Raw genomic sequence first — 27,034 nt, 5'->3', positions numbered from 1 at the left:
GGTTTCGCATGAGCGAGCTTTTCGGAATCCAGTCCGGTTGGCGCGGAACACTGCTGCAATGGCTGGCCAGTGGGCGACAATGACGAATACGACTGGCCCGCACGACAGGTGCAGGGAGGAATCGCCACCTACCAGGTGCAGTTTGCTGAAGATGCCGTCTCCGGTGCCCGCCGCGCCGCCGCCTTCGTCCACGGACTTGCTCCTTTCGCCGAACCAGCGCATGGCTCTGCTCTCGCAGCCAGACGCTGCCGCCTGATGTGACTGAGAAACACACGGACACGCTGGCGTAGCCTGCTGCGCGCAGCACGCTACATACGGACAACTGGACACGTCGCGACAGCTCGCCAGGTGACGAGTGACTGCTAGCCGGTCGGCGCCGCCTGCCGCGGCCGCGGAAGGCCGGCGACGCCAGCGCCCCTGGCGGCAGGCGGGCGCACTGCGCGGCCGCCCGACCTGCCTGGGGCGCACGCACTCGGCGGGCGTGGTGAGGGGGGAGAGGGGGGGGGGGGGGGGCGGCACTGTGCGCCTCAGACAATCCGTCCCACTTCGCCGCCCGCAGACCTGCGCTCGTGGAGCAGTCTCGCTGCGATCCCGTAACTATACGGCGCGGCTCTGCAGGACTGCGCGCACCTCAGCCGCAGGGAAAGTTCCTCAATGATGCCACTGAAGGCAGTGCTACGATTTGTGTCGGAGAATAACTGTGCCTGAGAAGGGTGCAGGAACCGCTAGCTACTCCAGTTGCACAATAAACAAAGAAAGACAATATTGTCAAACTAGCTTTCATAAAATCCGTAGGAATTCTGATCGTTACTGGCAAGCAAAGTTAGTGTCCAGTCCCTAGCGAATGGGACAGAACACGAAATTGGGGGTAACAAATCGAAAGCTGAAATGGTTATCTTCGTTTTCAAATATTCCTTTATAAAGTAAAACTCACGAGAATTGCCCCAGTTTAGTCCAAAAACGTGAGTGAATACAATACCAGTGCCAGCGATGTTCAGAAACAGCTGAAACAGTTAAAACTGAACAAAAATCGAGAGCCTAATGGAATCCCTATCAGATTCTCTGCTGAATTTGTGGCTGAGTTAGCCCCTCTTCTGATAGTAATGTATCGTAGATCCCTCGAACAAAGAACCGTGCCCAGTAGTTGGAAGCAAGCGCAGGTAACAGCCGTCTAGAAGAAGAGCAGTACAAGTCATTCAAAGTACTATCCATTATCTTTGACATCGATTTGTTGTAGAACCTTAAAACATATTCTGAGCTGAAATATAATGCGCTGTCTAGAACAGTCCTCGAAGACAACCGGCATCGATTCCGAAAACACATCGATCGTGTGAAACCGAACTCGCGCTTTCCTCACAACACATACTGAAAGTTTTTGATCGAGGCATTCAGGCAGATGCAATACTTGTTGATTTCTGAGAAGCATTTCCCTCAGAATCGCTCCTATCCTTATTGTAAAAATTACGATCATAACTTGTATCAAGTCAGATTTGTGACTGGATTGAGGACTTTTGCGTAGGGAACACACAGTATGTTATTTTGGACGGAGAATCATCGTCAGATAATTTCGGGTATACCCCAGGGATGTGAGTTAGGAGCCTTGCTGTACATGTTATATCTTAATGACTTCGCGCTCAATATTAACAGTATCTTCAGACTTTTGCAGATAATGCAGTTATCTATGATGAAGGACTATTTGAAAGAAGCTGCACGAATATTTAGTCAGCCATTCCTATTATTTCAAAGCTGTGCAAAGATTGGCAACTTGCTTCAAATTTTGACAAATTTAAACCGATGCACTTCACAAAACGAAAAAAACGTAGTTTTCTACGCCCGAGTCACAGTTGGAATTGGTCAACTCATAGAAATATCTGTCTGCAACACTTTGGAGGGATATGAAATGGAATGATAACATAGGCTCAGTTGTAGGTAAAGCTGGTCGTAGACTTCGGTTTACTGGTAGAATACAGGGAAAGTGCAATCAGTTGCAAAGGAGATTGCTTACAAATCAGTCGTGCGATTGGTTCTATAATATTCCGAGAACAGCAGCAGCTGGAATGTTCTAAACGAGCATAGTGGTAAGTTAATAAATCTGAAAATGTTCTTTTGCGATTTACCAAAACTAGAATTTTCATCATTCAGATACACTTTTCTCCTAAATGACTGAAGTTAAGCTCATAAAAATTGGTACAGATGATTAGAATGACGTCCATAACCTCCCTTGCCTACTATTTCCTGAAAAGTGATGATGATGATGTCGTCGGTGATATTTGAGCTACATTTTTAAATATTTTTGTTGTAGTACAATAAATTACTTGTCTATGCCACAGATCAGCATCAGGGAAGGAAATTTGTAGGCATAAACGACTTATGTGAATGTTGTCTGTACTCTCTTTTTATCCAAGCTGTTCAGTCAGTGGATCCAAAGAGAATGGTACCGCTGTGAATTGTGTTCCGTTTTTTGTACTACTATAAATATTGCTGTCAGTACAAAAATATAATAAACATCTCAATGATTTTTGGGAAATGCTTTGACTAATGACCCCATTTGCGTGTCAGAGTTTTAAGCTCTCTCTAATTTGTAGATCTGTTGCACTGTGAGGGTGAAGATAATGCTAAAATGCAGCGAGTTCTGGGGCGTGTCCCCTTAAAACATCACTGTAGGCCTGTGCTGTGATAGTGCCACGCAAAACAACATGCAGTGCAAGCCCCCTCCATGAAAAACACGACCACTCCGTAACACCACCGCCTCCGAATTTTACTGTTGGCTCTACACATACTGGCACATGACTATCACCGGCCTACGTCCTACCGTCGGATCGCCACATTGTCTACCGTGATTCCTCACTCCGCACAACATTTTTCCACTGTTCACTAGTCCAATGTTTACGCTCCTTACACCAAGCGAGGCGTCGTTTAGTATTTACCGGCGTGATGTGTGGCTTATGAGCAGCCGCTCGACCATGATATCCACGTTTTCTTACCTCCCGCCTGACTGTCATAGTAATTTCAGTGGATCCTGATGCAGTTTGGAATTCCTGTGTGATGCTTTGGATAGAGGTCTGCCTAATTATACATTTGACCATTTTCAACTGTCGGCAGTCAACAGACGAGGTCGGCCTGCACGCTTTTGTGCTGTAAGTGTCCCTTCACGTTTCACTTCACCATCACATCGGAAACAGTCGACCTAGGGATGTTTAGGAGTGTAGAAATCTCGCGTACAGGCGTAGAACACAAGTGATACTCAGTCACCTGGCCAAGTTCGAAGTCCGTGAGTTCCGCGGAGTGCCCCATCCTGCTGTCTCAGGTGTCCAACGACTACTGAAGTCGCTGATATGGAGTACTTGGCAGTGGGTGGCAGCACAAATCACCTAATATGAAGAACGTATGTTTTTGGAGGTGTCCGGATACTTTTGATCACATAGTGTAAGAATAACAGAGACTATTGAACGTGTGCACAGAAGGGGAACACGAATGGCCACAATTTTGTTTGATCCGCGACGGACTGTCACAGTGATACTGAAGAAACTGAACTGACAGACTCCGAGAAAGTCTACTAACAAAGTTCGAAACACCGGCATTAAATGATGAATCTAGGAATGTACTACGAGACCCTACGTATCGCGCACATAGGGGTCGTGAGATCAAGATTAGAACAATTACTGCATGCAGTTATTCTTTATGTGCTCCATACGTGGAAGGAACGGGAAGAAATACTAGTAAGTGGTACTATGGGGCGTGCCCGCCCTCTACCATGCACTTCGCAGTGGGTTGCAGTATATGGATGTAGATGTATACGTAGGCGAGAAGTGCAGGCAGAAATACTGAATCGATCACTACTTGAGGAAAGAGCGGAAAAGACGAGAGAAATTTTGTTTTTAGATAATATTGAGGAATTTCCACGTGAGACGTATTATTTACATTGATGGTGCCAGTACGCACAACTCTTTTCACCGCCCTCCTCCCTGTGGCAGCGCGCGCACGGACTCGGCGTCTCGCCTCGCTTCTTCTCCTCCGGCCGCCGCGGGCCACTGCCCTCCCCCCTCCCCCCTTCCGCACCGGGCAAGCTACCCCCCTGTATCCGGCCAAGTTTGCGTGCATTGTGCTGTTTATCACCTTCTCCTGCTACTACGTTTCTACTTTGTTTTTGCTCTTATTTTGTTCTGGAATAATCAGATTTCTGAATGCCTCGATGCGGTTCGCCACGAATTTCTCTCGTGTGTCAGACCTTTCACCTCAGAGTAGCTCCCACGACCTACGTCCTGAATTATTTGTTCAATGTATTCCAGTCTCTGACATCCTCTACAAGTTTTATCGTCTAAAGTTGCCTCTACTACCGTGCAACTTATTCCCTGGTTTCTCGTACGTGTCATCCTGTCGCTTTTTGTGTCCAGTGTTTGCGACATGTTCCTTTCTTCGCAGGGAACGACCGCTTTCGTTATCTTATCGGTCTACATAATTTTCAACATTCTTCTGTGGTACCAGATCTGAGATGCATCATATTAGCAGACTTCTCTAGGCTAGGTTTGCCCTCTATGCTTATGGCAATCTTTTTGTTTCGTCCACGATATATTGTTTTGCACCTGAGGTACGATAATTTCTTATTTCATCTTGTTTATGGTCCACAATTTTGATGGAAATGCTCCCCTAGTCCTCTTTTTTCGGCAGTTGCACACAGACAAGTTGCATAGGTTAACTTACGTCTTTAGCAACTGTAATAAAAGCAAGTGCGTTTCGCTTTGTTTGAAAGCTTCTTCAGTGGTCACTGTAACTGTAAGTAGGCTGTTTAGGTTTTTTTTATTGGTAACGCCACATAGCGCTCTGTATGAAAAATCAATGGCTGTGCTGTGTGCAGTCAGTGGCTGGTTGGCATTGTTGTAATACTCGCCATTGCAGTGTTGGGCGGCTAGATGTCAACAGCGCGTAGCGTTGCGCAGTTGGAGGTGAGCCGCCAGCAGTGGTGGATGTGGGGAGAGAAAAGGCGGAGTTTTGTAATTTGTAAGACTGGATGTCATGAACTGCTATATATATTATGACTATAAAGGTAAATACATTGTTTGTTCTCTGTCAAAATCTTTCATTTGCTAACTATGCCTGTCAGTAGTTAGTGCCTTCAGTAGTTTGGATCTTTTATTTAGCTGGCAGTAGTGGCGCTCGCTGTATTGCAGTAGTTCGAGTAACCAAGATTTTTGTGAGGTAAGCGATTTGTGAAACGTATAGGTTAATGTTAGTCAGGGCCATTCTTTCGTAGGGATTTTTGAAAGTCAGATTGCGTTGCGCTAAAAATATTGTGTGTCAGTTTAAGTACAGTCTTGTATAATTTTTCTAAGGGGACGTTTCATATGTCGACCCTTAGCCGAGGATACTTCACTGGAATCTTCTGATTTTTTTCTTGTAGTTTGTGTAGTTAATCTACCCTTTGTTTATTGCTAGCGCGTAACTGTAGAGAAAAGTTCCTCTGTAGTTGTAGTTTTTCATTGTTGTACAGTAAAACAGTTGTGGCATGCATGTAGGTTTGCACCAAGTATTTCGCAGCTGTGCTTGCAATTAACTAGATATTATTTTCAGTGCTACGTTAATGTGTTCTCTTATTTTTGCTCTTCAAATTGTGCTTTTCTGTGTTATCGTGTGAAATATTGCGACAATAATGGCGTGTGAAAAACGAAATACTAGGCTCCAAAGTAAACTGAGAAATGACAGTGAAGACGAAAGCAGTGTGTTAGCGCCACCATGTAATGAATTAACTAATGTTCAAAGTAGTAATTTGGTAACTGTGCATAGGGAAATGGAGCGGGCTGCAAATAATGGTGTAGGCAGTGAAACACTTAGTGAACAGGGAAGCATTATCGATCGATCGGTCGGCAACAGATCGCCTCAGGATTCCGAAATGACAGGACACAATCTTGCAAATACTGTAGATTCAGGTTTTGCGTCCTCATCGTTTTCTCAAATAAGTCAAGACACATTTTCTGTTTTTCAAACTGCGAATATTGCCGGTTCAAATGCATTGCCGAATAGCACTGAGGAACATGTTTCAGACACCAGTGCATTGTTATTACAATTAATGCAACAAATGGGACAAAAGCTTCAAAAGTCAGACACAATGGAACAAAATCTTCAAAAGTTAGACACAATGGAACAACACCAGAGACAAACACAGCAACAGTTGGACACAATGGAACATAATCTTCAAAAGTCAGACACAATGGAGCAAAATCTTCGGAAGTTAGACACCACACTTGAACAAGCACGTGAAGATTTTACTGAGTTACATAACATTGAATCGAAATGTCAAAAAATCTGTAATGACGTAAAAACACAAATTTGTGAGCATTTTCAACCTATTTTTTTGCGGCATGAAAACGCATTACAGAATCACGAAGCAGCCATAAAAGAATTGCAAACTATTGTTCGTGAAAATCACGACACCTTGCAAGCTAAAATGGACTCAGTTGCATCCACCGATTCGGTTACGCAACTTGCAAGAACTCAGGAAAACTTAAAGGACACAGTAGATTCGATTTCAACACAAATGGACACTCTGAAACTGGGTTCAGAAAAACACACTGAGGAAATGTGTTCACTATCGGAGAAAGTAGCCGAACTTTCGGATCAGTTCACTAATTTATCTGCAAAGGTAGATGATGATCTGAATGACACAAGACCTGTAGCCATCACTGACACAGAAGAGTATGAACAAATTAAGAAATTCAAACAAAATCAGAATCAAATTAATACGCAATACAAAAGAGAAATCCGGGAAGTACAAGATCAGTTGACGCAGGTAATACAAACATTACATATTTCAGAGGACACTCGCGCTCCAACACGGGAAGAGGAACTTAGAAATACGGAAAAGCCACATAGGGCCATTCGGAAATCATGAAATAAATTGGCAAGGTGCACCGAATTTTGAGATGGAACCGCCGACACGACATAACAATGACCGATATGCTACTCGCCGACACTATGATTTTCACTATAAGCTGTTCATTTCTGCATGTAAATTCAAAACATTTAAGAATTCTGGCAACGACATTCATCCCCAAGCGTGGCTCCATCAATTCTTTCATTGTTTTACTCCCAACTGGTCATTAGAGTACAGATTAGAATTTATGTGTGGCTACTTGGAGAATGAACCAGCTGTAAGAATGCGATCGGTCATTCACGATTGTCACAGTGCAGGTGAATTTTATCATGCCTTCCTCTCAGCATATTGGTCTCAAGCTACACAAGACCGAGTAAAACATAGCATCATGATGATGAAACACTTTGAACAATCTGAATTTTCCAGTCTTGTCAAATATTTTGAAGACATGTTGCATAAGAATCAATATCTTTCAAACCCATATAGACCTTCAGAACTCATCCACATTTGCATAATGAAATTGCCTGAACATTTAAGGAATATTATTTTGGCAGGGCGTTGCAAAGACGACATTGAAGCTTTTCTGGGACTCTTACAAGAATTAGAAATTGACACTGACAATCGCGGAACGCGAAAACAGGAACACAACAATTACAGGTCACATTCGTCGCAATTCCGCGATGAAAGAAATAATAACTGGACATGACAAGGCTATTCTTACAACGTAAATCGTGACGAAAACAGACACCACCCGTATGACAACCATTGGCAGAGTAGCAATAATTACAGAGAAAGATCGCATTTCCGCGGTAATGACTATCACAGAGACAATCAGAGAAACAGACAATACGAAAACCAAAATAATTATTATCAAGGGACAGAATAACTTTAGACGCAACGGTCCACCACGCAGTTACGATTCAGGGAGAAATTCTCCACCACGTGACCGACAAGAAAGAAACTATGGAATCTACCGACATGACGACAGACGATATGATCGTAACGACAGACCTGAATTGCAGCAGAACTGGCAAGCTTCATATAGGGCAGGGCCCTTTCGACAAGGTGAATCTGTAGAAGTTAGGTCTCCTAATCCCAATAACGGCGCGCGCCAACAAAGAGACAGACAATGACTCACACCTCAGGCAGTCGCGTGCGCCGGCTGGCTCAGAGAAAATTAACAGAAGCTAACCTTGAGAAAAATTCCAGTATTCTTTACCGACGTATACGGCATGATAATTGCGTTCAAGCTGAAACTCTGAGTACTATGAAGAGTAAAAGATTGTACTACATTTCACATGTAAAACCGTGTATTGAAAGATAATTTGCTTTTTAACTTTGTCTTTGGCGTATAACTTTTCACTTCACATTAATAGTATGCTTTGTCAGACTTAAGAAATTGTTAACATGCAACAGTGTTCGAAGTTAAGCATCCAGTCAAGAACCAAGAGAACTTATTTAAACAGAAATTACGAGTGCATTGTTATAGTGAACAGACCACACAGTGTTATTGTGTGTGTACATTCTTGCTTGTTAGTTACACGATTACGTAACGACTATAAGGCTGACATACTTAGAACATTTACCAGTACTGCTAATGAGTTTTTATTGCAACATTTTGGTTTACTTGAAAATAAATTCTGGATTTAAAGTACTTTCTGTGAGGTACCAGATGACTCAGTGGTTAGTTTATGTGACAGCTACACGATTTTATCACGACGCTACTAATGAGTGACAATTTACAATGTTGCTTTTGCACTGTATCTGTTTTATATCTGCACAGTTTTTCTGTATTATTCTGGAAAGTAAAACATGTTTTAGTAGTAACTTTGTGGTATAGCTACAATGAGACAGCCTTTTCTGTAGCACAACAATACGTTACAGTACAGTACTTACTTCATTACGGCAATAAGGGTAGTAACTACGATATCTATACGCAAAGCATTTCACTTTTGTTTATCATAAGGTAAGTACATTGACTTCTGCAGAACTTAGCTTTCGGAGGACGATAACTACGACACTTCCACAGAGATTATCTTACAACAAGACGCACAGTTTAGCACTACAGTACACGTATTTGAGTGATTAATTTTGTACTTAAAACATTTATTTTTAAAGATATTTGAACTACAATGATACAAAGGTTTTCCGTGACACATTTCATTCCATTGCTGTAATCTGTAACACCTGAGGATATAATTACATTTATCCTCAGGGGGGTACATGCTTACTTTGTGTACCATGTGTTTGGCAAGCACAAGGAGCCCTAGCTAATATGGTATTTGCTTATACAACTTTACACATCGGTACCATATTTCTCTAACACAGAATTACACAGCTATCTGATTATTTGACAGAGAAACAAACATCTTTTCACTATGTCAGTGACACATGTTTAAGCAATTACGCAGGTGGATAACTTAACTCTTATGAAATTCTATTTTGTCTGTACTTTGTGAAATGTTCATATTTTTTCGGAACCATTGTGATACTATGAGAGGTTTGAATGACATATTTGGTATAGGATCGTGATTTTTAAAGTACGTTTGAGGCAGATGACACTTTTGACATGAGCAGAGAATTTTTTTTAGGTCTTGAAATTATTGGAGGAAGCTACGACGATTTTGAGAATTTGACTGAGCTGTTATGATTACGATGACTGTGTATTATGCTGTTGCGGTATGTTTATGATAATTAAGCTGTTGCTATATGAGTTATTTGGTTATGCTACGTATCGGTTATGATGAAATATTGAAGAAGTGTCGACGAATATGTGTATGTGTAATAAGGTAAGGAATAAAGAGTAGTGGTAGGGACTCTGGTTTGTGAAAAAGGTTGTTGGAAACCAAGAATCATACTTTAAGAGCTATGAAATGTATGTAAATGCGTGAATGTATTACCATGCCGATGAAAATTTTTTCGACACTGTTATATCAATAGGATTTTGTTTCTACAGATGCGTAACGCAAATTCTTGACCTGTGAATTTTTTTATATGAGACTGCCACTGTAGCGGAAACTGGTATCGTAAATATTTCGGTAAGAATGTTAAGTGACCACCTGCACGTAACGCGTCGTGGGCGTCCAGCTAGACGACAGCCACCTGGAAACAAGCCATTAGTGTGTGCCTTTCAGAGGCACAGGTGGAGAAAAAAAAAAGAGGCCATTATCCTCGCTATTGACATTCCTTTGTAGAAGCACCACAAATACAACACGCTCATTACTTGGAAACATTCTTACGTCTGCACACCTGATTATGACAAGTCTCTTTCTACGAGAGTTGAGAGAACTTCCACTGACTTATGAAATGCCACATACCTATTGAATGATGTTTTTATTCTTTACTTTGCATAATTGCTTATTTCATTTGATATCTGTTTTCCAGCTGTGTTACAGCATTGGTTTTATAAAATAAAATTATATGCATTTGCTAATGTGAAAACTTTCTGTCCACAGATCTGTTAAATAATAATTTTATGATCAACATTCTTCAAAAAAAAGGAGCACTTGGAAAGGAAAGAGCAATATGAAGGGACTAGTAACTGTAACTGCATACATAATTTTCTTTTCAAGTACTTGGTAATTTATTTGATAGAATAAGTTTTTGTGGTGCACTATTTTAATTACATAGACATTAAGATGTGAATAGACGTTTCCCTTATCTGCATTATTGTCTTTAGTGTAACATTTTTTCTGATTGAGCTTTGTCATGTTTAGGTATAAATTATAGCATTTGCTGCTGCTGTTTGCCATGCATAGTGCTACTGAATGTCACTTTGTATTACTAGGTTAAGCCAATTTTATTACTGATTTATTTTTCTTGTTGCTGCACATTGGCTCATATTAGTTGTAATGTTGCATTGCTTGGTAATTTAGATTTACTGTAGCTTACTTTGCCAATTTCCATTTTTTGTCATTGCTGTTTGTGTTAATTGTTTTGTGCTGCTGCATTGCTTCGTCCCTTAGTTCAGCATTTGAGCTCAGTACATTTAAGTTAGCTTAGGGGGGGGGGGGGTAGACTACATAAGAAACTAACTATGAGGAATTGGAAGAAATGCATTGAGAAGTTATAAGAAAATGATCTGGCCAAAAAAGTAGTGTACAGTGGAGAAAAACTATTTTTGAAAGAGGATGTGAACAAAATACAGAAAGCATGCTTGGATAGGATATTTTTGGTGGAAGCAAATGTTGAGATTAGACGAAAGATCTATGTTATGAAGTTTTGGGTTGCACTGCAGTACCAAATGTTACACTGAAAACAAACCCTGTCCTTTCCTTCTGTTATCCCACTATGTGTTTGTGTACCCTTGTGTATTTATGTTCTACCGGTGTTTATATGTGTATCTGATAAGACTTATGTTGCAGAATTCTTCTAATACTCAGTGTTGCAGAATTCTTCTAATACTCAGCTACATGAACTATGATGAGGAATACTGTTATCCTCAAATATAATTTGCATTAATAACATGTTATTTACTTTGTAAAGATGTTAGACATTATTAATTCTGATCTGTTTTAATGCTCATGTGTGAAGTTTATGTTTCAAAAGTTATTCTGATCTTTATGTATTTACTTATGTCATAATTCTTGTAACACTGATGTATTTGTTATTTCGATTCTTTTGTAAAGCCTGTATTACTGTAAATGTTATCTGTACTATTATGTTCTTTAATGATATATTTTCTACCTTTGTTATTGTATTCTCATGTTATAAAATTGTAATGACACCAGTTCATCAAATTAAGTAACTTGTAAATTACATTTCACTGCACACGTTTCTGTTGGTCATAGTATATGGACAATATGTGAGAAGTAGGGACTGATAGTGTTTGCACGTGTGTTAATAATTCAGCAAGGGACTGGATAACAGCATTGCTGGTTCTAAGGACATTTCAAACAAATTCTTTGTGAGTGGACAAGTGGTGGTTTATGGGCTTGCTATATTCTCCGCAAGACTCTTCGATGGTGATTGTGCACCTGCACAGTCGCAACAGATGGCTGCTGGCCATCTCTACGAGGACTACAGTGGGTCTACACCTTTGACGACCCACCGGTACCATTATTTCTACAAGGACTGCAGTGGGTCTGCACCTCTGGTGGCCCACCATTACTATAATCTCTACTACGACTACAGTGGGTCTGGTCTGTGATGACCTGCCTACCAATATTCTTCAAAATTGCGACTGACTCTGCTGTGGGTTTGCTCTGTTGTGGCCCATTACCTGTCTGCATGGCAAGAGTCAGCACTGTCTTTCCGTTGGAAGGGCAACACTATTTCAAGACTGCATGGAAATCCACTACTTCAATGTGCATTTTCTTTTTCTGCTCAGACTTTGAGAAAAACACTGCTATTTTACTTTGATGAATGATCAGGACTGTCTTTATGGACTGTGAGAAAATTTTAGCTTTTGACCAACATTGTATCAATAAGTATGTGCATTTGATTTCTTTGTTATTGTAACTGTAATTATGAAAAAATTTTTCAAATCTGTATTGGCCATTGCCCAAAACAATTTGTAAAATTTTTTGTGGGGAGCGTGGGGGCTATGTAAGTAGGCTGTTTAGGTTTTCTTATTGGTAACGCCACATAGCGCACTGTATGAAAAATCACTGGCTGTGCTGTGTGCAGTCAGTGGCTGGTTGGCATTGTTGTAATACTCGCCATTGCAGTGTTGGGCGGCTAGATGTCAACAGCGCGTAGCGTTGAGCAGTTGGAGGTGAGCCGCCAGCAGTGGTGGATGTGGGGAGAGAAAAGGCGGAGTTTTGAAATTTGTAAGACTGGATGTCATGAACTGCTATATATATTATGACTTTTAAGGTAAATACATTGTTCATTCTCTATCAAAGTCTTTCATTTGCTAAGTGTGCCTATCAGTAGTTAGTGCCTTCAGTAGTTTGAATCTTTTATTTAGCTGGCAGTAGTGGCGCTCGCTATATTGCAGTAGTTCGAGTAAACAAGATTTTTGTGAGGCAAGCGATTTGTGAAACGTATAGGTTAATGTTAGTCAGGGCCATTTTTTTGTAGAGATTTTTGAAAGTCAGAACGCGTTGCGCTAAAAATATTGTGTGTCAGCTTAAGGACAGTCGTGTATAATTTTTCTAAGGGGACGTTTCATAACGACATGCTGTTTTTCCTTACAATTTTGTTTCTCACAATCACGAACACATCCCACGCTTTGCGTACCACCATAAACGGTTTTTTTGTTGTTTATTACATTCTCGTTCGTCTTACACATGTATGTCTGAAGTTTTTGCTTTCGAACACCTTGCACCATTATACACTCTCGAACGCTTTTTCTAGCTTGATTAATGCTTCGAACGTGTCTCGATTTATCCTAAGTCTCGCTTCCGTTATCAATCGCAACACCAGAACTGCTTCTCTGGTACCTTTACCGTTCTGAAAGTCAAACTAATCATCGTATAACAGATCCGCAACTTTTTAATCCTGTATGTTTACACAGAGTCCTTGCGTCTCACATGTGGAGTGGTATCTACATCTACGTAGGCACTCCAGAAAAAATTAATCGCTGCCAATGAGACGTCACGCTAATGCGGCATATCACATCCACGAGACCTTCCGATACGTCGTCGCACCCAGCCGAAGACACTCGTCGATCATTAGATCCCGCAGGGCTAACAACTTCGTGTTGTCCGATTAACTTACGTGAGAGGCGTCAGCGATAGCGCATGCAAGTCGCTACGAGACGAGAGGAGAGCCGACTTTGAAACATGGCAGCGCCAGCTTTGACAGCGGCGCCATCATTAGACGGCAGCAGTGGCGGGTCGGCCTCGTGTCACACCGACTGTGTATTCGCTCTTCCGTCCGCAGCGCCACGGATGTTGGCAAAATGTCCCTTAAGACACTGAATATTTTCAGGAACTTCAATTTGCAAAGGAGGTACACCTCTTATCACGTAAACGAATACGCGAACGAAAATTGTGAGGAAGCTGAGCGTGTTTAAGAGGTTTTAAAAGGATCTCTGAAATGTCGGGTGAGTTTGCTGTACGAATGAGATACAAAATTGCACTACTTTTAGAAAAGTCCTTGTGCCCTTTGACGAATAGTGATTTAATAAGAAATACTTGGCAATTACAGCTGAACGTGCCGTCTTCAAGTAGTGCCGCAATCAAAGATCACTATCGTGCATCCCAGACAGCTTAGCCGGAGGGAGTGGCCGAGCGGTTCCAGGCGCTACAGTCTGGAACCGCGCGACTGGTACCGTCGCAGGTTCGAATCCTGCCTCGGGCATGGATGTGTCTGATGTCTTCAGGTTAGTTAGGTTTAAGTAGTTCCAAGTTCTAGGGGACTGATGACCGCAGCAGTTAAGTCCCATAGTGCTCAGAGCCATTTGAACCATTTTGAACCAGACAGGTTATGGCAGGCCAAGTTCAGAGCCAGCTCGAAAAATCTTTGTAAAGACAGTGTTGCATAGTTTTAGCATTAGGTAGTGTACAAATCTAAATCACATAGCTCTCATCACATTGTTACCAGCGTTGAAGATAGTGCAGAATATGCAAGTTTGTCACGGAATTTATTAGCTTTGTGTCTACAGACGGGGCACTAATCGCGTTGGGAAATATTGGGTGTTCGCTGTGCCAATGACAGGGAATATGAAAGGAAAAAGCGATTCGTGCTCATCTGCAGGTTCGAGTAACTGATTGGTAATGCGTCAGGAAATATGAAGAGATTATTTCTTCAACCATTTTCTCGTTTGCATAAGTCTCCAAACGACTCCGCATCGTATTCCCTGTGACGACGGACGGCGTACAGTATTACTGCCGCAAACTAAACTGACTCTCGGCGCGGTGGCTGACGGGAACGACTGTGAACGGGAAATCAATTTGCGGTCGTTTCCTTCAGCCAGCGCGCCGAGTGTCAACGTAACTCGCGCCACTTCTGCTAACAGCCCTCGCGCGGAGCACGTCTGCTGTGGACCCCGAACTAGGACGACACTCCAGAGCGGCCACGAGATCCGCCACCTGTTGACGCCCACGAAGGATCCCGCAGGTGCTCTCCACACAGCATGCGTCCACACGTGACGAGGTCTACGCCGCCGAAGCCGCGAGGCGCCTCAGAGTCTGACCGCCCCGTGCAAGTGGGGCGACACGGCAGTCAGCTGCAGCTGAGCGCCACTCGGACTGCGGCCGCTCTGTCAGTTCGTAAGAACCTCACGAGCTTGCTGTGCAGCCGTGGATCCAGAAGTGAAGCCGAAAGCAACGCTACGACTGCGAAACGTTATATTATTCGAAGTCTCCTGAGTGAGAGCGCCCAGTTTCCGTCACTTCCGACAGACAGCGCAGCTACAGCACAATCTCAAAATGACGTCTCCTCCGTTACAAGCAAAGTGCCGACATTCAGTTTCTCACTGCAGAGAAACAAACTGTGGGGATTATTCACAAGCGCTTGTGCAAAGTCTACGGATCATCTGCTGTCGACAGAAGTACAGTTATTGCTGGGCACGGAGGGTGAGATGATCAGAAGGCGGTTCGAAGGAGCTCCACGGTTTGGAGTGCTCGGGGAGACCACCCACGGCTGTCAGACCTGACACACCTGGCCTGGCCTCTCGGACTTCCGTTCGTTTGGGACACTAAAGGACGCCATTCGTGGAAGACGTTTTGAGGACTACGACGAGGTGATTCCCACAGGAAAGCACTGCCCCCACTACCAAGACAATTATCGGTACCGCAGGACATACCCGGCCTCGTTTCGCGCTGGAGGAAGGCCATAGAACGGGTTGGAGATTACGTGGAAAAAATTGGGTGTATACATAAAACACTATTCTTTGGTGTGTGTAATTCTCATTCTGTTCAATAAAGAATTATTGAAGGAAAGAATGCGGTGTAAAACTTCCTGGGCAGCCCTTGCATTTAAACACCCCAGCAGGACAGTAGGAATTAGCGACGGCGTGGCTGCGAGCGATCCCAGCTCGGCGCACAGCGCACACTGTGCAGCCAGAACGCTCTGACGACGCGCCTCGCAGTCCATGCGTCCGAATTCGGCACGGACAACAGTGCGTCGCGTCGTGGCATGGAAGCAACGAGGCACACACGAGTCGCCTGATTCCCGTAAATTCCGTGGAAGGGGACCCCACGTTCCGTCACATCCTATATGTGTTCCATCTGGCGAGTTGGGGCGGGGGCGCAGCAGATCAACTTTGCGCTGTGTTCCTGGAACCACTGTATCACACTCCTTTGTGACACGGCACATTATCTTGTTGAAAAGCGCCACTGCCGCCGACAAACATGATCCTCCACTGTAGGACACTCCCGGGTCGTGACGGTGCCTTGCGGGAGCTCGACTGCGCCCAGGATGCTCACGCTAACGTTCTGCAGGGTGCGATGGGGCCGCCGCCTCCAAGTAGAGGTGCTGCCCTGAGGGACGACGGGTCCGCACGACGAAGAGGGCATCACGATTATGCAACCGTGCGACGCTCTGCCAACATCCGGTACCGGTGGTCGCATATTGCAGTCGTAGTTGCCGACGCCGTTGTGTTAACAGTGGCACACGCGCGGGTCTTCCACTGTCTTCGGTGCTCTGTGTGTTCAGACACATTCGCAGTCTTCCCAGGATTAAAGGCTGAGGTTATTTCGGCCACCGTTCGCCGCCTGTCCTGCATTACTAGTGTGCCCAGCCTACGTCTGTAATGAAAAGTGGCTATGTAACCACACGACGTCTGGAGGTCATTTCACCTTGCTTTCGTCACGTGCCGAAGACACTCCCCACAGCACTCCTCCAGTACCCGACAAGTCGTGCAGTTTCCAAAATGTTGCTGCCGATCCTCCAGGTCATCAAAATGTCCCCTCGCTCAGACTCCGACAGATCGCGCGCCTTCCCCAATCTCCACGGCGCGCTCACTGTTCGTGTGTCTGAGTATCAGTCACTCCTCGCCAGGTGGCGCTGCTACCGGCCGGACGGGTCTGTATCGACAGTAGGTCTCTGGTCGTAATGTTGCGAGTCATCAGCGTACGTCCGCCAGGCAGCAGCTCCACACGACTTGCGTCCAACACGCCGGCCGGGGTGACCGAGCTATTCTAGGCGCTACAGTTTGGAACCGCGCGATCGCTACGGTCGCAGGTTCGAATCCTGCCTCGGGCACGGATGTGGGTGACGTCCTTAGGTTAGTTAGGTTTAAGTAGTTCTAAGTTGTAGGGGACTGATGACCTCAGAAGTTAAGTCCCTCAGTGCTCGGGGTCATTTTTATTTTTCGTCCAACACTACAAACAAGCTGCCGACGCCTCGCTGCGCTAAAACACTGCCCCCGGGTAGAAGCTGGCGACCGCCCCACCGCCGGACTGCACGGGCAGCAGCCCACCATCCGAGTCGTTCACTGGCATCCCAGAATGTGACGCTGGGAGCCAAACAGACATAAGGCAGTACATGTGGCAAGTGGTGCAGTCAGACAGCTGCAATACGGGGAGCTGTGAAAATGAGATAAGGAGACCGACGACGCTAACATGAGTGGCTATGAAACAGCTCAGCAAGATTAGCCAGAACAAAGCCATAACGAACAACACAGTGGTCCACTTCGTTGAAACACTCGTAGTTCCTGAATTGTCTCACGGTTGCGATACATGGACTCTCAAGGCCAGAGACAGGCAGCGTTTTGATGCATCTGAGCTTCGATGCTGCGCATACAATGGACTGTAAGAAAAACAAACGTGGCTATTATTGATCACCTCATTATGTCAGGGCGTCTTTCTTCCTGCACCAATCAAAAATTCTCCAGTTCTTTGGCAATACTGTGAGAAAAGATGGTAAACATCTAGAGAAAATACTGAGGGAAGACGGAGAGCAAGAGACCGACGGCAACATCAGCGACCGGAAATACTCACTTGTTGGGGTCCGAAATGAGCCAACTTCCCCCTGAGCAAGACTGCTACAAAGTCGCTCCAAACGCGAACATTTTAGGTCTTGTACTATTTCTTAACTACACGACCTAATACTTATTCAAAACCAGCGAACTCGGCAATGCTTCGTAATTGCTAAGTATGTATGGCAAGTGCGTGTACTTCCTCAATTACTTGCCTCCCCCCCTTTCTCTCTGCCCATGTCCTCATTCCCCCACCGTCTCCTTACGTCTCCTCCTCCTCCTCCTCCTCCTCCCCCCCCATCTCGCTGTACGTAACCTCCTCCCGCCTCCCCTCTATCGCCGGCTGGTTTGGCCGAGCGGTTCTAGGCGCTTCAGTCTGGAACCGCGCGACTGCTACGGTCGCAGGTTCGAATCCTGCCTCGGGCATGGATGTGTGTGATGTCCTTAGGTTAGTTAGGTTTAAGTACTTCTACGTTCTATGGGACTGATGACCTCAGATGTTAAGTCCCATAGTGCTCAGGGCCATTTGAACCATTTTGAACCTCCTCTCTATATATGTCTATTTCTCTCTGAATGTCCGTTAGAGTATCGTGCAAAAATCCCCAGTAAATCCGTCAAGATGTTTTCGGGATCTTTGGTAACAACGTTTCCCCTTTATATATTACATATATATTTATGTATGTAGTATATTAAAAAAATATATACTTTATGTCCGTCCGAAAGCTCATCAGTCGCGTAAAAATTTGTGGTAAATAGGTGCAAGAACTTTGCGAGGCTTCCAATAAATCATTATACGACATATTGATTACTGACATAACTATGAAACAGATTTTTTTTTTTTTTTTGCTAAAACAACTGGAGTGTCAAACTGCAGACAATTTTTTCCTTTTCATTTTTACACCAAAAATATCATCATCATTCACAATTAAGAAAAAGAAGGTCAACCAAATCGATCGAACCGTTGTCCAGTGATGATCTCTTACAGGTGATCTTACTTTCCGACTTTTCCGCTGGATTTTCCAAAAAATTTCTTTCACACAAATCTTGTCCTGACAATAGCAAACACAGCGATAAATATGTCAACCACGTTGGCCAAGCTGCTCTCAGGTGACGATTTTTCATATATGCGGGTAATTGATTTTTATTTATGTGGAGGACACAATTTATAAATTGCAAGAATCTTTCACCTGGGGCTCCAAATAGTCCCGCTCATAGCCTAAGCGATTATTTTCATTCAGTTTAGCGGTTCAGAGTGCTAAATGTTCGTCAAATCAACACCCCACACAATCAGCCCTAAAGACGTGGGTTTTGGCGTATTCGAAGATGAAAGTGTCCTAGCAAACCCATCATGAAGACGCAGTAGAAAGGACAACACCTGTTCACCGATAATGTTTCCTTGGTACTAGTCACGTGGATCCAGGTTATGGTACGGGAAACACCCCCAAAACGTCACAGAACGACGTCCCGCTGTTATTCCACAAACTGAAGATTTAATCGCCTCGTCGGCTGTCTCTGCACTCAACACCTCGCATCATTTCAACAGAAGTAAAATCGAGACGTGTCGAACTGCACTACGCACCAACAATCAGTTACTGTCCGGTTTCCGTACGTTTTAGGCTATTCACGACTTGCAGCCTCCTGTGCCGCTGTGAGCAGCTATTGGACAGGTGAGAGACGCCGAATGTCTACTGCCGTGGCAATGGTCGCCCGCGTACTGGCTGAGGCAGACGCGCGTTCACGTGGCAGCAGCAATTCATTTCGGGTCTGACACGGATTGTCATTGACACTTGCCCCCAGTCCCTGTCTGTTTGAATCGTTCCACGACCGCTGTTCTTGCGGCGTGTTACGTGGTTGTGAATGCGCCACCATTCCAAGAACACGCTTTGGAGAGTGCACATTAATACACCAACATATCGGGCAACTCCATTCACGGTATGATGATGGGCACGTCCAAATACGACAGGACCCTTTTGCCATTCCGTCACCTCTTCGACTCACATACGCTGAGGTAACAAAAGTCATGGGATACCTCTCTATATTGTGTCGGACCTCCTTTTTCCCGGGCTTAACGCAACAACTCGTCGCCGCATGAACTCAACAAATCGTTGGACGTCCCCTGCAGAAATCTTGAGCCATGCTGCCACTATAGCCGTCCAGAACTGTGAAAGAGTTGCCGGTGCAGGATTTTGTCCACAAACTCATCTCGGATTATGTTCGAAAAATGTTCGATGGAATTCGTGTCAGGCGATCTGGGTGGGCAGATTATTCACTCGAATTGTCCAGAAGGTTTTTCAAATCAATCGCGAACAACTGTGGTGCAATGACGTGGCGAATTTCATCCAGAAAAATTTCATCTTTGTTTGGCAACATAAAGTCCACGAATAGCTGCACATGGTCTCCAAGTAGCCGAACGTTGCCACCTCCAGTCAGTGGGACCACAGGACTCACTCGTATAAACACAGCCCACACCATTATGAAGCCACCAACAGCGTGCAAAGTGCTGTGTTGACGTTTGGGTCCGTAGCTTCGCCGGATCTTCTCCACGCGCGAACCGTACCACCACCTCTGGCCAACTGGAGTCGGGGTTCATCTGACCGGGGGACAGTTTTACGGCAGTCTAGGGTCCAACCGCTACGGTCACGAGCCCAGAAGAGGCGCTGCACGCGGCGTAATGCTAAAGCCACCGCGTCCGTCGTCTGCTGCCATAGCCCATTTATGTTGCCTGCCTGTTAGCGCTGACAACTTTACGCAAACGCAGCTGCTCTCGGTCGTTAAATGAATTCCGCCCACCGGAGATAATGCCTGAAATTTGGTATTCTCGGCACAGTCTTGACACCGTGAATCTCGGAATGGAATGTCCCCTGCGTCTAGCTGCAACTACAATTACGCATTAAAGCTGTGTTAATTCGCGTCTTGCAGCCAAGATCGAGTCGGACACCTTTTCACATTTTCACGTCAATCACCTGAGTACGAACCACAACTGCGCCGACGGGCTGCTCCCTTACAGCTCGTGTACCGTGCTACCGCGACCTGGACATGCGCACATCGCCACCCCGTGGCGTTTTTCACTCAGTTCTCCCACGTGTACACAAACTGTCGAGTTGATTTGCTGCAATCGTGCGCTCCACAGGGGATAAGAAGTGTTGCTCACTCCGATTCTGACAGTTTTCATTCCTCGCCGCGCCGAGTCCTGCCAGTCGGTCTACGTGGTTTGGGGTCGAAGCATAAGGGCTGGTGGCTTTCCACGATGGCAGCTTGTGAAAACTCCGGGCAGGGAGCAGCGCCTTAGCTGGAGTACTAGTGATCCACGGAAATGACTGTGCTTTGCCCCTCAGACTGGCTGAAAGACACGAGTGTCGAAACGATATGGGCCGGCCTCTGGTACGGAGGTGGTTTCCTTCTAGGCAGCGTATTAATCGGAAATCGCTGCCATGTTTTCGGCAGAGAGAGATCTCATATTAGAGTGCGGAGACGCTGTCTGGCTGCCGGTAGTGTTTAATTGACGAGGTCTACTAGAAGCCAATAAACAGCGTCCAGTTTAGCACCGTCTACTATTGACGCATTTGTCCTTCAATAATGAGCACCGTCAAGCCGAGCAGATGCTGCCTGTGTTCGTGAGGCCCGCAAGTTCCGAGGCGAGGGAACGTTTCAATAAAGCTTTTACAGTTTAGTATACAGCTTCGTCAGGGCGCACGTGTGGCACCCCCTATCTCTTTTATAAGAAGTACGACTTTATAAGACCGAGATCCTAAGTTAAAGAAAATAGGAATTGGAGAAAGCAGTTCAGAAGCTCCAGAAAAAAACAACGGGCTGTGATTCAATACCATCTGAGCACTGATAGCGTTAGGTCCAAATTCAATAGTCAGATTGATGGGGGTAGTAAACAGAATTTACAACACAAAAGTCTGACCTCAAATCTACTTATGGCCACTTTACCTAAAAAGTGCAACAAAAAAGAATGCAAAGGCTACAGGATGATTAATTTTGCCATCCGTGTTACCAAAGCTATCACAACACTCGTAGGCTTTCGACAGAGCACAGGATACGCCTGCGAGTTCTAAAAGATGTTGGTATAGACTGGAAAGACAGGACGTTATTAAAGTACATGTTTTCAAAGCAAAAGAAAATGAGGAGACGTAAGAAATGAGCATAGGAAGGGATGTAAGGCTACGATAATCAGTGTCACAACATATATGGACACGAATGGTGAGGTCATAGGGAATGCAAGATCCGTTGTAATTTGAGGAGAAAACATAAAGACAGTTAAATATGCAGTTGATCGAGCAGTGCCGGCGTAATCAGGACAGCAGCTACAGAAGACGTTGAAGAGTATTCAAAGACAGGGTGAGAAGCATAGATTGAAGATAAATATAGGAAAGACAAAAGTGATAAGAGTAAGCGATAAGGAAGTTCCAGTTAACATACTGTGAGAAAAAAGACAGAACACGTTAAATCCTTTCTGTTCCTGTGAGGTTTCATGAAATGGAACGGAAGCTGTGCAGAACAAATAGGGATGGTTCAAATGGTTCAAATGGCTCTGACCACTATGGGACTCAACTGCCGCGGTCATCAATCCCCCAGAACTTAGAACTACTTAAACCTAACTAACCTAAGGACATCACACACACCCATCCCCGAGGCAGGATTCGAACCTGCGACCGTAGCAGCAGCGCGGCTCCGGACTGGAGCGCCTAGAACCGCTCGGCCACCGCGGCCGTCCAAATAGGGATGAGGGTATGCAACGGAAAGAAAGAAGTTGAATACGTGAAGCAGTCACTAACATGCAGTTGAATTCCACTGGAGTTGAGGAATAGATTTGCTGAATGTTACGTCGGGAGCGTAACCTTACACGTATCACAGGCAGCTCAAAAGAAAGAAGAAAGATATTCACAAACTTTTGAAATGCCACTGTGAAAAAGAATGGTACAGATGAAGCGGACTTACAGAATTAAGAATGAAGAAGTAGTGAAGAAAATAGGGGAAGAAAGGAGATTACTGCAAGCGATCAGAAAGTGGATAAAAATCTTGACTGGGTCATATACTGATCAGGAATTGTCTGTGGCAAATAATTATAGAGGGAAAAGTGGAAAAAATGAGAGGAAGAGATAGGAAGAGAATTGTAATGATGAACATTAGCAGAGGACAAACATATAGTTGCAGGACGATGCTCAAGTCAGGACAGAGAGCCCCCAGCCTAAAGTTTGTATAAGACAGAGGTACCAAAGAAGAGGAAGAATGACAAGAACGATGATGTTCAGGGTAAGGGCCACGATCAGTTACAAGATGTGCCACGCCCCTTTTGGCGTGGGCCGTGCATCCGGTGCCTCTCGGTCGCTGTTCGACAGCCGCCGGCGCGCCCTATCGCCAGCCTTCTGGAGGAAGGGCGGAGGCCACATAGCCGGCGAAAGCCGTGGCCGTGTCCCGGCGCGGGCCTTTCCTTTATCTCGCCTCCCACCGACAGGACAGGCCCACTGACCTCGCTGCAAGTCCGCGGAAGGAGGCGGGTCGGCTTTAACGTGCCGTCGACATCGAGGTCATTAGTGACGGAACACGGGCTCCGATGGTGTCAGTGACGGGGAAAGAAATCGGCCGTGCCCTCGCGATTGAACCGTCCCGGCATTTGTCTGGGGCGATTTAGGAAGACCACGGAAAACCTAAATCTGAATGGTTGGACGTCGGTTTGAACCGCCGTCCACTGTGCTGCCCACCTGTGCTTCCAACCACCGCACCGCCACCGCCACCACCACCACCACCACCACCACCACCACCACCACCACCACCATCGCCGGAGAAGTGCCGGCAGTCCTGCCGACATAACGTTACAGGTGGGCTACCACTTACTGATCTGTACGTATGCTCTGGGACACACGTGCTCTGACTTCCTGGCACCATTACACCTGAACGTCATCACACTCTAAACATTGTTTCGAACCTAATTAAACATTGAATTGGAAAAAATTAACGCTCCTATTTTTGAAGTGACACATTACTTATAATAACTAAAATTTAGGCTTTTCTACTATTGTCACCATACAAAAAAATGATTCAATTGGGTATTTGTTTTATATTAGGTTTGGTGTCCGTCATTGCACATCAGAAGTCACGTATCAAATTGATCGAGTTCTTCTCATTTCTTTATATTGTTACCGTAGTTGAAAGTCTACATCCACAGATCTAATTTGTGGCGAACGGAAGCGGTATAGCTACTTATGACAGACCGTTCGCTAAAACATTGCCAGGTACGTTGTACGAAAATCTATTTATAGTGTCTTGCATTTACAATGTCCAAGAAATCGTACTTTTCCTATTATTCCACTACCTCGAAAAATTGCTTCAGCCGATGAAACTGGTTTTGGAGCCTAGGTCAGTTACCCAAACAAAAACAGGCTACTGTTAGAATTAGTTAATAACAGCGAGTGATCACTCCCAATGGATGGACAGGGAGAGCAGTAAGTAGGAGAGTAAGGCCGGCCGGCCTTCGGTGCTGTTGGTCAACTAAATAAATTTTCAGAATGAAGCATCTGTTATTTTTGCCAATTATTGACAGAGATACTGACAAGATACCGGTCCAAAACTAACAAAATATGTGAAGTATTTCCTTACACTATCCTGAACATACATATAGTGTGTGCATCGTAATGTTCGTCTATTATGCTTTTCACAGAAGACGAATGTAATGTGTGTTATAATTGCAAAACGATATTTTTTATTTAACAATTTTCAGAATTTTTTTACTTACTACTACTGTGAAACTTGCCTCTTGCCATATTTCATCTTTCCAGGTCAACGGAAGTACCCTATAGGTTTTACTGAGTGAGTTTTCGAGTATTAAAATATGTGACAAAAATATCCGTACACTATGTGACCGAAAGTATCCGGACTCCTGGATGAAAATGACTTACAAGTTCGTGGCGCCCTCCAGCGGTAATGCTGGGAATCAATATGGTGTTGGCCCACCCTTAGCCTTGACGACAGCGTCCACTCTCGCAGGCATACGTTCAATCAGGTACTGGAAGGTTTCTTGGGGAATGGCAGCCCATTACCTCACTGCAGCACTGAGGAGGGGTATCGATGTCAGTCGATGAGGCCTGGCACGAGGTCGGCGTTCAAAAACATCGCAAAGATGTTCTATAGGATTCAGGTCAGGATTCTGTGCAGGCCAGTCCATCACAGGGATGTTATTGTCGTGTAACCACTCCACCACAGGCCGTGCATTATGTACAGGTGCTCGATCGATTTGGAAGATACAATCGCCATCCTCGAGTTGCTCTTCAACAGTGGGAAGCAAGAAGGTGCTTAATGGGACGTGCTCCTGAAAATGACCAAAAATTTGGAAAAAAATTTCTTGGCCTATAGAAAAGAGCATTTCAATCTGATTTCAAAAGGTGTAATTTATGGGCATTACATTTCCCGTTCGTTCTAAAATTGAGGTTGAACGGTATGTTGCACAAGGGCCACGCCAATCTGTCAGTTTGAAGTGCGTCAGATTACGCGATGCATTATTTTGTTCTTCCGTTATTTTCTGTCGATAGTTACGGATAGTTCACACAGATGTATTTTAGAAGGCACTGACTCCTGGAACCAAAGGACAGGCATGTGTAGAAGGCTATGGTTCGAATGTAAACAAAGATCTGAGAATATCTGATTTCGGAATTTCATATGCGTGTGGTTCTGTAGATATTGTGTGATGTTTTGTTTCTGTGTGTGCGTGTGTGTGTTTCCTCTGCTACCTATGCCGAGAGTAAAGAAATTTATCCCCAAAGGAAAGTTTCGCGGCAACCTGTTCCAAACACAACTGGATAATATACATCAGTTGCTTCAAAAATCGCTCGCGGAAATTGTTTCAACAGACGTAAACTTCCGGTTTATGAATGTTATAAGAACAAACCTAGTAGTATTGTACACAGCAGCAACGACGGAAATGTTATTGTGGACCTAAATATGCTGTCAAGACCTCAGGAGAGTGCTGTGAAATGTAAGTACTGCACTTTTGAAGATAGTATTGACGTTTTTGAGGTCATCTCAGCAAGGAAGGGTTTTTCAAGTCGGCTAGTGATTGCCTGTAACTCGTGTAAGATGCACAGTGATACTATGACATCGCCAGTACCTGACAGTCGACATTACAGAGTAAAATATTTAGCTTGGTTATGCAATGCGATGTAATGGAAGGGGAAGAAGAGCTACCCAGAATTTCTGTGCAAATATGGATTTGCGTCCACCTCCACTGAAGTTTGACAGATACAAGAAAGTAATACATAGTGCTTAAAGTGGTGCAAATGAACATTCAATGAAAGAAGCAGTAGCCTTGTCTGAGAATACAGACATTGTAGCATCTTTTGATGGATCTTGGCAGAAGAGACGCCATACTTCTCTAAATGCGGTTGTAACTGCCACATTTATTGAAACTGGTAGGATACTAGATTATGAATGTCCAACAAAGCAATACCAGGGTTGTTCAAGTAAATTTACTGGCACCCATGTTTGTGTAAAGGACTTTGATGTCCGTTTGTGTAAAGGACTTTGATGGCCCAGGTAGGAACGTGGAAACGAAAGGAGTTCTAAACATTTTTAGAAGACCAGAAGTCAGTCGTGATGTCAGGTATGTAGGCTACCTTGGGGATGGAGACTGTAAAGGACACACTACTGTTCTTAATGACAGATCATACGGGGGCACTCTGACAGAAAAGCTTGAATGTGTTGGGCATGCATAAAAAAGAACGGGAGCTCGGGTGAGAAAATGAGGTAAATACATCAGTGTAAAAAAACTGCCAGACGAAAAACACATGGGTAGTCCAGGTGGTCTTACAAAAAGTGAAACTGATTCTTTGACTCACTATTATGCACTAGCAATAAGGAGAATTGTAGGAGATTTGGAGAAGACGGAGCTGTCTGAGCAACATGGTTTCACAGATGAAACCGCACAGTATCGTTTGTGTCCAAAAGGGGAAGATTCGTGGTGCAAGTACTGGTGGAGCAATGCTATAGGCATACAATATGCCCACAAGCAATCCTTACCACTTGCTGCAATGGAGGCAGTTACGCCTATATGTATAGGAATCTGGCAAATAAAAGTCTACTTAGGAAATGTATGCATGGTCCCCCTCAGAATGCAAACGAAAGCTTCAACAGCCGTATAGGGGAGAGAATACCAGAAAGTGTATTTGTTGGGCTGACAGTACTGAAAATTGCTGTAATGGATACAATAATAAGATTCAATGATGGTGCAATTTCAAGGATCAATGTTGTTATGAAGAAATTGAACAGCCAGACGGGAAGGAATATGGCTTCAGCTCTAACTGATATTGATAAGCGGTGGGTAACCGAAGCAGAGGCAGTTGCAGAACTGTTACCAAGGA

General features: G+C 44.5%; 1 protein-coding gene across 2 annotated transcripts in view; it reads right to left on the bottom strand.

Annotated features, from left to right (window-relative positions):
• The window catches only part of LOC126291933 (disheveled-associated activator of morphogenesis 1), a 1,026,745-nt gene that overhangs the window by 472,975 nt on the left and 526,736 nt on the right, over positions 1-27,034 (bottom strand). Inside the window, exon 1 of one of the 2 annotated variants that reach the window (XM_049985658.1) lies at positions 133-357. The exons of the other annotated variant lie outside the window; for it this stretch is intronic. Coding sequence (XP_049841615.1) covers positions 133-222 — 90 coding nt within the window. The 5' untranslated portion in view covers positions 223-357. Of the gene's footprint in view, positions 1-132; positions 358-27,034 lie in introns of those variants that run through there. 2 annotated transcript variants of the gene reach the window in all.

The sequence above is a fragment of the Schistocerca gregaria genome, chromosome 9, assembly GCF_023897955.1.
Source record: "Schistocerca gregaria isolate iqSchGreg1 chromosome 9, iqSchGreg1.2, whole genome shotgun sequence".
Classification (NCBI taxonomy): Eukaryota; Metazoa; Arthropoda; class Insecta; order Orthoptera; family Acrididae; genus Schistocerca; species Schistocerca gregaria.
The sequence above is the reverse complement of the archived record's forward strand: the minus strand, read 5'-3'. Positions and strand labels throughout refer to the sequence as shown.